Below are 13,541 nucleotides of genomic sequence, written 5' to 3' on the forward strand. Positions count from 1 at the left end.
ATTTTTTTTTAATGCTGTTATCTGTTGAGAAGTAAGATTGGGGAGAAATGGGAAGAGAAATTGTGTTGATTCACAACGTCGGCACCTTACGTTCCCCGCTGTTTTCAGCGCTGAGTTTATGGAAAGCTTTCAGAAAACATTGACACAATGCACTGTATATACTGTATGTTCAATATCTGACAGCTACACTGCCGCACATCTGTGCGCTGCACAAATACAATATAAAGTTTGTTTCCTTGTCCGCCATTGGGTGTGTCAGTGCGTCTGGTAATTAAATTGTTATATGGTGCAAGTCAACAGATAGAAGAACATTGAAAAGCATCTTACGATGAGAAATCAATTGTAAGGCTATATTCACACGAACATATGCCCGCTGGGCTGACCCCTCCCCTCTCCTTTGCACGGCGCCATAACATGGGGAAAGATAGGACATGTCATATCTTTTCCACGTGTAGGAGCGGTATAGTGCCACACGTGTGCTGCACCGTATGGACAGGGGGGCGTATGGACAGCCACAAGCTTGCGGCCATACTTGGGGGTCCCCCCCCAATAGCCGTGTGAATACAGCCGAACATTGAATCTACAAGTTGGCACATGCTTTAGTGAATGTCTGAGGTCTGGAGATGGAAGCCTCTCTGCCCTCCTGCCAAGGGAAAACAATAGCCACTATTTGCTGTCTGGTTATACTTTTCCTAAAGACTGATGTTCCTTTTGAAGTATCAGGATTGCGGGAAATTGTACAATGTTTTTAATTGCTTTATGTGATCCATTGATTGAGTCTGCAGCCTGATGTGAATATAGTATTTCATGCTACAAATTGTTCTAGTATAAATACTGTCTCTAAAAGACACAGATTTAACGATTAAAGATTCTTTTTTAACCTTAAAGGACACCTGTCATCAGGTCTCTGCCACTAGTCCTGTCACCTCTACCTGTTGGAGCAGCTCACAAGGATCCCATCCCAGCCTTTATTTAGTTATTTCATACATTATTCATTGTAAAATCATCTATTCTTTATCATGTAAATGAGGCTGGTCACATGGTCAGAGGCAGTGATGTCACTCCTGTTACCCTTCCCCTCTCCTCCCCCTGCTCAGGTCTGTGTGTAATGTATAGTAAAGCATGGCTAGTGTGTTTGCTGCATCTGCTGACATGCTGCATCCTCCTAAGATACAGAGACACAGACATCAGCTACACATGAATTTGACATGTTCTGCTGTAACATGGCTGCCTGGCGCTGCTGTATATCTCCTTTACACACACACATGCACACAGGCTGCAGGGGGTGTGGCCACCAGCACCAGGAAGCACATCATTATACAGCCTCACACCATTATACAGGCTGTCAGTCAAGCACTGGGGGTGTGGCTGTGCCTCCCACTCATGAATAGAGTGGACAGCTTGAATATGCTAATGCTTCATTGGACATTTCACAGGTCATTTGCATACAGCTTTAGGACCTCATTGCTTAGGTTTACAGGCATGTAGAGGGACAATGAAGGGATAGAGGCAATGCTCTCTAATGGCAGTTTATGAAAATATATTTAGTTTAGGGGGGTTATTTTGCATGACGGGTTCTCTTTAAGGAAATCTACCCAGAAGGAAAATGATCAAATCAAGGGAAACGCATTAGTAATCTTGTACTGAGGATATCGCTGATTGCTATTAAATTGTTGATATTCCTTGTTGAGGGCAAATGTCGCTATTTGTAGGTTACAAAAATACCACTATCGGTAAATAAAACAAATTGGAATGAAAGCAGTGAAAGTTTCTGCCGACTACTACTATGGGGTCTCCACTTCCTTTGAATGATAAAGTTCAAAGGCCATTGTCACAGAAGGTGCCAGTTTCCTCTTGGCAGCCAATGTAATTCGGACAATAAACTTTTACAGTCTTTTTTTTTTTAAATTGTATAGGTTAATAAAGTAAATGTGATATACCAGAGCGAAGGGTTCCATTTTGAACTCTGCCTCCTCCCTTCCTAATCACTATTTCATCGTTATGTAATCCATTGCAAAGAATTAAGTTGGCCCACAAACTATAAGACATCTGCAGATATGTATATGATGTATGGTATGTTGTGTCTGGGAAGATTCAGCAAAGTGTTTATATAATATCAAACTGAAGGAAATGTATTCTACCTTTTAAAAAGAACCTACTATACAAATTAACCCGCCCAAAATAAATACTTCATTAAAAACTATGAATAAAAAGCATTCCCCCTAAATAGTTATTTTCCATGGCTGCAATGTTAAAGCAATCTGTTTGTAAACGTATATGCAACTTTCTTGATGTGAATCCTTCGTACGAAGTCCAAGGAATTGCCTCCATGTTCCTGATTAACAGGTCTCACTACTAGAACATGCTACTGCATTGGCTACTTCGTGTCATGTGACCAGGGCGATGTAATCGAAGGTCCTTTCACATTCGCACAGTCTAACCCATGTCTGTATCTGATCACATGAAATCACATCAGGCTCCGTGGAGGATGGGGAGAAGTAGAATTCCATGGAGCCAGTGGAGGAGAAGTTCATGGAGGCATGATGTGATAATGCCCTGATACTGCCATGTGATCAGGTACATACATGGGGTAAAGATTGCAAATGTAACTGGGTGAAGGACCTTAGACGACATCACCCTGGTCACATGACATGCTGAGAAGTGGCATGGGGTGGTGTAGATGGGAGAAGCCGTCCGAGTAGAACACATGGAGATGAAAGGGAAAAAAATTTTAGTTAAAAGAAGGGTGGCAGCTAGTTAATGGTGTGCTGCGGGATCCTGTCACTTGCTTTGTTTTGAAAATGTGGTGACAGGTTTCCTTTAAAACTACTGTATAATATCTTTGTAATATCTGCTCGGAGGTAGTGAAGTTTTCCTGGACAAAATTTAATATGACCATATGATATATTTGGGAACACATTGACAGCATGCAGGGCTGATACAAATGGGGTTAAAACATTTTTTTACCTATGATTATTATTACAGGACCGTATTGAATACCTGCAGAGCTGTAGAACATGTATTCAATACGGACAGAGGGCTCATACTCATTGCAGGGATTCAGTGTAATGAGTTACCCATGGTCTCATGGACTATGTACTACCAAGTATTATATGCTCTTACTCATGTCTCTACAGGTCCTTTGTGTGGAAATGTGAGGTCTTGTACCATACCATAAAAAAACGCTGCCTCACGATTGATAGACTCCTCAAGATCTCACCCGCTCTATAATCAATGACCTATTTACCCCTCTACCTGCTCATAGAATTTACTATTGTTCTAAAATAATAGCCAAATCTAGAGGTGTTGGTTAATTATTGTATTTAGCATCTCCAGTGAATAATGTTGGCTTGCGCTGCGCTTTCTCTCCAGTGTCCACATACAGCAGGCTTGGATGACTACATTTCAGCAGGCACCACTTACAGAAGGTGACGCACCTCTTATGTGGAGACCTGTTTATGTCATTCTGAAGTGGAATGGCCGGTGGTGCTCATTGAGGTTTCCTACGTGACATTTATAATTCTGTCAGATGCTCTTTAGCAGCAGACAACAAACTGACACTGTCAGTAGGGAGCAGCTGAGGGAATTAGAGATTCCCCTGCGGCAAATCCCAGTGAAATGAAGTAATACATACATTAGTTATGTGGTACTTATCTAGCAAAATATCAAATATGGCTGCTTGTTTTACCACAGCTAGTTAGTCTTTCACTCTTCTCTTCACCATAGACTATTAAGAATGTGTAAACTCTATAATCTGTAATCCCCCTCTTCCTCCTCTGGTTTGAGATTGAGATCACGCTTCCTCTGCAGATATCCTCCAGGTGGAAGGCAAACTGTCACTCTAGTGTCACCTATTAGGGGCAATGATCCTCTAAGTCTAAGATGCTCTGACTTTTTTATAGGCCTCACAACTTGACTGATGCTGCTAACCAAACCAGAAACTTTCAAATAAGGGAAATTTATTATCTACAGATGCCATTTAAGACTAGTAATGTTTTTGAAGTTCAGTGGTCATGACACAAGGCTACAGTATACTGCCTTGAAGTCTTAATAGTATAATGTGTATGATAAGTATCGCAGCGGCATGACAATCCTACACTTATTACACATTCTAATAAAACTGCTCATCTATAATAAAAGAAATCTACCATGTAAATTAAGCACAATCCATGGCCTCCTTCAATCAAAAAATTAAAATAATAAAATAAAAAATGTAAAATTATGCTACTATACTAGAATAACTCTGGGGGTGCGCCGTTCTGTAGATTCACAGGACTTTACACTGTGACACAGGTAATGCACCCTGAGAAAGGTATTTCTTTTCCAAGGCAAAGGATAATTGTCTCCCTAGTGTCACATCCCGTTAGTTAAGGTGAAACCCTGAGCTTACTCTCAGTGTGTGGCACTAAAGTAACATTTTCTAATACTTTTTTCCCTGGTGTATAAAAGTCCTTAAAGGGAATGTGTAACCATCATTAACTGCCCAAAAATGCAGAGCTCATTACACAGTTAACCCCATATCTTTTATCCATTTAATCCAAATTTTTTTCCTCCTAAAAACTTTATATACCTCAGCACAAAAGTGCTGCTACACCTGTGTTATTATTCAGCCAATTGGTCTCATCCCTCATTGCTGGTTGTGAACCTCTCCTTACTCCATCTGACTCCTGTGTTTGACTCCCAGACAGTGGCTTCAATTGATAATTTCTTATTCCCTTCCTGCTCCTTTTCAGCTAATGACTGATGCTTCGTCCTCGGAAGAGAGGTAGAAAGAAGTGTTGAGGTTCACAAGCGAGATTTAGTGGTACAACTAAGGGCAGGATTATTGATGGATGGCAGTAGCTATTTTTTGGCAGAACAATGTTGGATAAAAAATATGTTGGGGGGGGGGGGGGTGTATGAGGCCAACTTAACACTATAATTTATTTGGCAGTAAATCTACCATAAAAATCAAGTATGGATATTCCATGGACACTTACTCAAAGATCCACGAGCACAAGTGACTGTGGTAAAATTTCGTATTTATTATTCTTGGCCTCCATCCTTCTAAAGTCAAGTTTCAAAATTATGCTAATTAACCAGGAGGACTCGGAGCGACATTACCCGAGGCCCTCCATGATGCAGCTTCACATGTTATACTAATTCCCCTCTCCCTCTGCTCTCCCATCAGTTCTCCCCAAACTCTGCCTGATGTAATCTCACTGCAACAGAGAAAGTTTCAGCTTACGTTGGGAGGGGGCAAGTGCTCCTCTATAGTGTAACAGAAGTGAAGCTGCAACACTGGAGGGGCTCTGCTGATGACCCCTAGAGCCCTTCATAAGCATAACTTTAAAAGGAGCAGTAAGGAAGCCATCGATAACAAATATAAGATTATCGCAGTCACAGTTCCTGGATCTATGAGATATTCTCCCTTGATTTTGATGGTATATTTCCTTGGTTGTGTCGACATTAGTCATTATTCAACCAGTTCTTCAACAGTAATGGTGACAGCCACTGCTTTGTAGTGGGCCCTGAAAATAACCATGTACCATACTGGAGGAAATAATTTTTACATGGACTGATATCAAACAGTTAATGCGTGTATACAGGATAAGCAACATAAAAGTGTTGTAGACATTTGTCTCTCGTGTTAAACCAGTTATATGAAAGTTATTTGCTTGTGGAAGCCCTATCTCTGGAGAATGCTCCATGGTTACGCTTCAAAAGAATCCGTCCTCCTGACTATTAACTCTAGTTGACAGGTAGCAGATTTCACAATTACTCATGGCTCTTGGGGTCTGAAGCTTTCGTGGTTACCTGTGTTCTTGGATTGCAGGACTTTGTGTGTTGGATGTTTCATGTAGGTTGCTGCCTGTATTGTCTTATGCTCTAATCACCCATTTTTAGTTCCTCAATGTTACTGGTTCCAAAAACGTTAAAGATACTATGTCAGCGGTACTGTCGAGCCCATATTCATTAGAGATATTAAGATCATTTGTAACCATGCAGTATTTATGTTGAATAATAAGGTACCAAATGCCCCAAACCCTTTTACTATATTCAGTAATACTGTATCATGTGAAATAAAAAAAAAAAAAATCTAATTTCATATTTAAATAAAGGTTGACATGCATTTATATAATTATTTGTGACATTTTCCCATCAGCACATGTAATGTAATGTAGTATAACATAGTAACTATTGATCCCTATCCACCTCCAATTGTGAGCTTACCTCCTGACTCTGTAACCTTCACTCCTATTGTTTCATGGGACGTTTATTGCTCTGTAATGTCAAATTGTATTTGTTTATGTTCCCCATAATATGAAAAGTTCTATGGCACTGTATAAATAAAGATTATTAAAATTAACAGTGTCACCACTGTGATTGTATGTCATTCCTAAAGAAGAAAGTCTCAAATAATGTATCTTGAAAGTAAAGGAAATCTACCATTTGTTTTTATGCATTGTGAACCAAACATACCTTGAGAATGCTGTAGATGCAGAAACACATCTTGGTTAATCCCTGCACCTAGTGGTTTTGCTGAAAATGCTTAGGAAAGCTAGATGCCTACATAAACATATTCTTCCTGAGCTGTCCAGACAGGACTAATCAACCTGAGCTGGATGACTCTAACACAGCAGCTGGGGGATGGTGCAGCAATTGATTGCTTCTGCCTGTCAGGGGACAACAGTGATGACTTATGCTGGGCAGGACAAGGCTGGAGCAGTGCATAATTAGGGCGAGGAGAGCTCCTAGGCAGCCACAGGGACAGAGCCTCATTATCATAATTTTATAATTGTTTTTTCTCTGCAAAACCACTCAGCACAGGGATTAAACAAGCTATGTTTCTGCATCAGTGTAGCTGCAGCATTCGCAAGGTATGTTTGGTTCATAATGCATAAACACAAATGGTAGATTTCCATTAAGGATAATCGTTTGGGGGTGGGCACATGTACACCTAAGATCAACCAAATAACAGCTCTGACCTTTCAGTTTCTCTGCATCATTGGATGAAAAAGTAAATTAATCCCTTAAAATTGTCCCTACACCAGTGCCTCTGGTCATCTTTAGTTTCCCTATAGATTACCGCAGGCATCATTACCACAAAAAGCTGAATAACGTTTCCGAAAAACGTCATTGCTATTTTAGTTTGATCTAAAATTAGGTTAATGTCTGAGAATAGGAGCTGCTTGATTCGGAACTCTCTAGATCTTATTCCGGTAGCTTTCCTGTGGTAACTTGATTAAATAATTCATTTCAGGAGGTTATCTCCACAGCTACTTGTTAAGAAGTGGTTGGCAGGGAGCTGACTAATGGAATGAATGAATTTTGCAATGTGCGTATATTAGATTTTAGTGTTTTAGATTTTAATACTGTGTGTATAAACACTGAAATATTAAATATTCATTGGTTTTCGTATTTTTTTTTTTTCCCTTAGAGTCCACGGCGACTCTGTATGAAGTCCTATCGTCTGTTGACTCTGGTAAAGGCATTTCTATGAATCCCACGAGCCAGCGATCTTCATCTTCTACCATTGACCCAGTAAGTGTGGCCCTACAACATTATCTTCACTTATGCATCACAAAGCCTACCCTACCATATTGGCACAATTCAATCTAATTTCATTCAATTTATATTTAGCATACATTTAGTAAAAATATTTTTTATGATCCCCTGTCTGATGGAGCATACATAGGTGGGATCTCTCCCTTAGCCCTCCTCCCCTAATTGCAGTTCATCTTCTATATCTGGAAAGAAAGGCTGCTCAGGGGAGGATGTAGTGTAAGTACGTACAATCTTCTTCTTTACATTACCTTTTGGCTGTACATGTCCTGATACAGGCAGTCCCCGGGTTATGTACAGGATAGGGTCCAGAGGTTTGTTCTTAAGTTGAATTTGTATGTAAGTTGAAATTGTATATTTTATAATTGAATTCTAGACATTTTTTTTTTTTTTTGGCCCAGTGACAATTGGAGTTTAAAAATTTTTATCTGTAATGGGACCAAGGATTATCAATAAAGCTTAATTACAGACACCTTACAGCTGATCATTGCAGCCTGGGAGTAAAGTAAAGCATCCAGAGAGCTTCACCAGAGGTCACAGTGGGCAGAGGGGCCCGTCTGTAACTAGGGGTCGGGTGTCCTTAAGTAGGGGACCGCCTGTATATGTCACAGGAAAATCATCTTTATAAGATAATCTTATATCACAAGTGTTGGTCACATGCTATAGTAGGATATTGAATTGGTTTGACTCTTCTCTTCAGAAGTAGACTCTTCTAAACTTATTTGCTGATAAGAAAAAGGTAATGTCTCAGTGACAGATGATTTTGGGTTATTTTGGACTTTTAACCTTTTACCAGCAGCTATTATTGGTGTGATGGGTAAGATTCTGGTGACAGATCTTCTTTAAAGGAAACCTACCACCACAAATCTACCTATAAAGGTAGATTGGGTGGTAGGTGGATCAATGGGACGTGAGGATAGCCCTTTTAAGGGCTAATCCTCACGTCCCCACACTTTTTTGATAACTTTTATTAGATATATATTCAAATTTACTTATGCGGCTACTGGGGCGTGGAGTATCCGCATCTGAGGTTACACGAGGCGGCTACTCCACGCCCCGGTAGCCTCTTTTCCCCTCCTACTCACCCATCTTCGGCGCGTAGCTGCGCGCCCTCGTCCGGCGATCCTGCCGTCTGCGCATGCGCAGAAGAGCAGGCCCGCGGCTGCGCGGTCACTGCTCCGAAACAGGCGTGGGCCTGCTCTTCTGCGCATGCGCAGACGGCAGGATCGCCGGACGAGGGCGCACAGCTACGCGGAGCTGCGCGCCGAAGATGGGTGAGTAGGAGGGGTAAAGTGGCTACCAGGGCGTGGAGTAGCCGCCTCGTGTAACCTCAGATGCGGCTACTCCACGCCCCAGTAGCCGCAAAAGTAAATTTGAATATATGTGTAATAAAAGTTTGGGGACGTGAGGATTAGCCCTTAAAAGGGCTATCCTCACGTCCCATTGATCCACCTACCACCCAATCTACCTTTATAGGTAGATTTGTGGTGGTAGGTGCCCTTTAAGATGGAAGACCAGATTTTTAGTTTAAACTACCTGTAATATGGCTTCCATCTTTAAATCTTTTACATACAGGTCATAATAGGTATTTGATTATTACTTTATTACTTTATTTGAAATATGAATTCTAGGCTAGCATCATTTTACTATTTTGATGCGAAATAACTTGCTGGGGCTACTTTATGTAAAGGAAAGGACTGGCTTAAAGTTTTTTCCATAGTTAAATAGTGGTGTAAAATAAGAGTGATGCTTATTAGGAAGGTGACAGCATTTACTGCACAGATTTAGCTCCAGAAAGAGAATGTTAATTATTTTTCAGTTTTTCTCTTCACTGAGAGAATGGCCTCTCATTAAAGGTCTGTTCTGCCCCCAAATAGTCTTTTGTATATAAAAAGGTGACTCGCAACCTCCAAGCAATTTCCTCTCCCAGTATGTGTATCCTGGAAGAATATTTGCTTAATTATTTTGCTCACTGCTACCAGTACATACCGCTGTTCTATGGACTCGATCAGATTGCTACTGGAAATATACTGAGCAAAATGTTACATTGTTTTTTTTAATTTTTTTGCAGCCTCTATCAGCAGAGTGCATGTAAATATGGGTCAGATTTTATTATTTCCTTATTATTTATCGGATGCTACTTGTTCATTATTGATGATGTGTATCAATAACCATTGGGGCATCTGTGTATGGTCTGTAGAAGCAGTGGTGAACCTGCTGATATTCTGGTTCTTTTTGTGGACACCCAGGCCATCGCCCCAACATGGAGTTTGCCAGACATGACTAGAGGCATCCTTCAGTGGTCCATTGCAGACCAGGACATGCCGGCTTAGTGCGACAAATCATTAGCTACAGGAGGAGCGAAAAGGTTATACAATATCATTAGAACTCCTGATCTGTGCCCCCTGAATTTTCCTCTTCAGGGGTACCCCAAAAGGCAGCTGCAATGATTATTCACCATCTTCTTTTGACTGTATTGGTGTCCTCTGGGCACTGTTATGATATAAAATTGTGAAAGAGCAGAAAGTAATACGTTTAAATGTCATGTTGGCACTTTCCGACATATAAGTGGGTTTTGGTTGTAGTTTCGGCACTCAGGTTTGCCATCACTGCTCTTATAATATTTTGCATGTCAAATGTTCTTGTAGAAAATGTGTGTATGGTTCTAAATAAAAATGGTTACGATTCTTATGTGCACCTGTCTACAGGAAATACATGGATATTTCTAACTCCTAAGTAATCGCATTGCAACAGATTCAGCATTGAGTGTCTATATAAATGAAATGCCTCCTACTTAAGTTGTATTACTTTTCAGGAAAAAGAAATGTTCTATCCTTTAAAATCTGTCACTGAGGACATCTGTTTCTAGAGTCTCTCATGCAAGTGATAAACTTCACCATCCAGCTGTCCTATTTCAGCTTAATGCTCGCTGCTTGTCTTCTCTGTTACATAGTATCCTCCTCTAATATATCCATGCTCATCCGCTGCGCAGCACAGCAGCTTCATCACCTTTCATTGTTCTGTCAAGGACCTGTGCCCAAACACTGGAAGGGGTGTTAAGAAATGTGCAATGGCTGACAGGTCGTTGAAGAGTATTCTGTTGATTCCCTCCCTTCAGTGTTCTCATACAGGACCTTTTGCAGAGTTATTTTAGACTGGTATTTGTATTGTATAAGCTTACTCTGGGTCTCTCAAGATATATTTGGTTTTGTGTTAAAAATATTTAAAATTGATGTGCATTTACATAAGTATTTACATAAATATTTACATAAAGTTTCTAATTCATTTTTAAATTCTTTTTTATGATGACTAGCTCTGTGCAGTACAGTTATATTCATATTATAAATTAATTTCTATGCTTCCACGCACTTCAATATTCCATAAACGGCAGTATAAATAGAGGAACCTTACCTTTAGAACTCCAGTTAAAGACATACCGGTAGCGGTAATACCTTAATTCCTTGGGAGGGCGTTAATCTTGCTGGAATAATTTATCATGCTCGGGACTGGTTCTGGTGTAAGAACAAGGTTGTTTCTGAGAGGGAAAACCTCGTACTTGCACCGGAAGCGTTCGCGAGCCTGATGAGTTATTCCAGCAAGATGAGATCACCTCTACTCGTAAGTCTTGAACTGGAGTTCTAAAGGTAATATTTCTCTATTTATCTTGCCATTTATGGAATATTGAAGGACATGGAATATTAATATAAAATATTAATTTATAATTTGGACTTTAATGGACATTTTCAGCACTTTTTTCCATTTCTTTTTCTCCTGCATAATTAGTTTTAGTTCTAACAGTTTTCATGCTTTCAGGGCTTGCTGTTGGTAGGGTTACCTATGTAAAAGACTAGTTTCTATGATTTTCTCTGTTCTCCCCTCCCCTGCTGGCATGCCCTACTAGTACAGGCCATGCAGATAGCTTCTGGTCTTCTATGACTCTGTTACTGACTACCAGTACACTTCACAGTGCTGTCTACTATGTGAAGCATTCCCCCCTTCCTTAGATAAGATGGAAGCAAGGAGAGCTAGTCACTATTAAAATTATAAGTGCATTATTTTTGTTGGGATCTCACCCTCCAGGATCGTGTTTGTGGATCTCCAGGCCAGACTGTTATACGTAGCCACTTCAGCTTGTGACCCTTAATTAAACACCTTCATTAAAACATACTCATATTCCATTTTAACATTCACTATTGATTTTAATCATCATATACCCTTAGAATGGATTGAGGGATTTTATTAGTTGTTAGTAGATATATTTATTACGTGTTCTGTGTTTGTAGGCTCAGGCCATTGGACAGAAGCTACCTCCAACTGTGTACCAGTACAACCATATACAACCTATTCTCTATGCCCTTGGCGTGGGAATGTCCACTAGGGATCCAGATCACCTGAAGTTCCTTTTTGAAGCAAGTGAAGAGTTCAGCTGTTTGCCAACATTTGGAGTTATTCTTTCTCAGGCTGCCTTCATGGGTGGAGGACTTTCTTCAGTTCCAGGCCTTTCTATTGATTTTACGAGAGTAAGTAATAGTCGTCTTACTAGGGTTTTTAATACTGTAGACTTTCTGGAATATGTACAGTTTGCTCATTATTTGAAGTGAGGACTCCTTAAAGAGCCTACGGTAGTTCTCCTAAGTATTGCAATTTCATGGGAAACCGATATGCCAGGAATTTAAAGGAGGTCCTCCCCAAACAGTGGGTACATTTGTGTACTGCTACTTTTTATGCTTGACAAATGTTCCAGTTACACAATTCAAGGCCTATTTTCAAAAGTTCGTTTCACACAATTTTCTACTTTGACAGTCAATAGAACATATATATCCTGACATTGTAAAATAAACTTTAAATATCATTTTATTAAAATTGTTACAAAAATGGTGTGCTTCACCATAAATGAAGATTAAAATTACAGCTTGCCTCAGTATTGCATCACAAATCTCCTTATTGTAGGATAAATATCCCTATACGTGTAAATTTCCCACTTGGCGCCTTTACTGGGATCTGACAGATAGCGCTGTCGCTACGATCTCTAGCTATAAGAGTCACTTAACATATTCAGATCCCATTCTAATCTCAGGCTCTAAGTTGGTTTGTCAGAAATCACAAGTATTCTGCATGTAATATGTACACTATAATTTTTCAGTAGCTTTAGTCACTAGCTAGTCTTGGATAGGGCTAAGGGATAAATACTGGAAGCAAAAGCTACTAATTTAAATTTTCTAAATTATTGCCCCCCTGTTTTGCAAGAGAACTGGCTTCTGATTAGCTCTAAGCCCCTGATGAAGCCAGTTCTCTGGTGAAAAACATGTCCGGTAACATCCTCCTCCTCTATGAGATATTGCAGATGCACCACGCATGCATGATAACAGTGCTCATCGGCTAGCTGGCCATGTGGCTGCATCTCAAGAGCCATATCAGCGGCAGTTAGGAATTGGGCTAAATCCACTCTATGACTGGATCTTTAGTAATGTAAGGCATCAAGAAAAGTGTTTTTTTTTTTGTTTTTTTTTTGTTATGGTGACTCTAATCCCATAGATAGAGGTAACAATGAAATATTTATAAAGACATCTAAAAGTTACTGCATGGTGGGTAGATGTGTGGATGGGGGTGACACATGCTGAGTATATTAGCTTTCATATCCAGGATAGGAGCTTGGATTGAAGTTTAGATCCTGAATATAATTTTTTTCCCCTGACATTCATTCAGTTTGCTTTGCTGTATACTTTGCTGCGTGTCAAGTTCTTTCTGCACTGCAGCATTTAGCAATGTAGGGAAGAAACTTGACGGAGTAAGAGCTGACGCAGAGGAGAGTTGGGAATTGAAGCTCTACCAAGGGGCCAAAAGCCTCATTGTTTAAGTACATGGCAGATAAGCAGTTGAGTTAATCTTACAGAAAAGTGTTCAGTGTATTGTCCCAATGGAGCAATAGTATAGAAGTTGCAGATTCATGTTCTTCAGCCCAATTTCCTGACCTTTTATTCAGGAAGCCAAAAAAC

The 13,541-nt window shown here is 40.1% G+C and overlaps 1 protein-coding gene across 1 annotated transcript in view; it reads left to right on the forward strand.

Moving 5' to 3' along the window:
• HSD17B4 (hydroxysteroid 17-beta dehydrogenase 4) overlaps positions 1-13,541 on the forward strand; it is a 185,798-nt gene that overhangs the window by 79,804 nt on the left and 92,453 nt on the right. The window contains exons 12-13 of the mRNA XM_072141145.1: positions 7,421-7,524; positions 11,829-12,065. Coding sequence (XP_071997246.1) covers positions 7,421-7,524; positions 11,829-12,065 — 341 coding nt within the window. The remainder of the gene's footprint in view (positions 1-7,420; positions 7,525-11,828; positions 12,066-13,541) is intronic.

This window comes from Engystomops pustulosus, chromosome 1, assembly GCF_040894005.1.
Source record: "Engystomops pustulosus chromosome 1, aEngPut4.maternal, whole genome shotgun sequence".
In the NCBI taxonomy this organism is placed as follows: domain Eukaryota; kingdom Metazoa; phylum Chordata; class Amphibia; order Anura; family Leptodactylidae; genus Engystomops; species Engystomops pustulosus.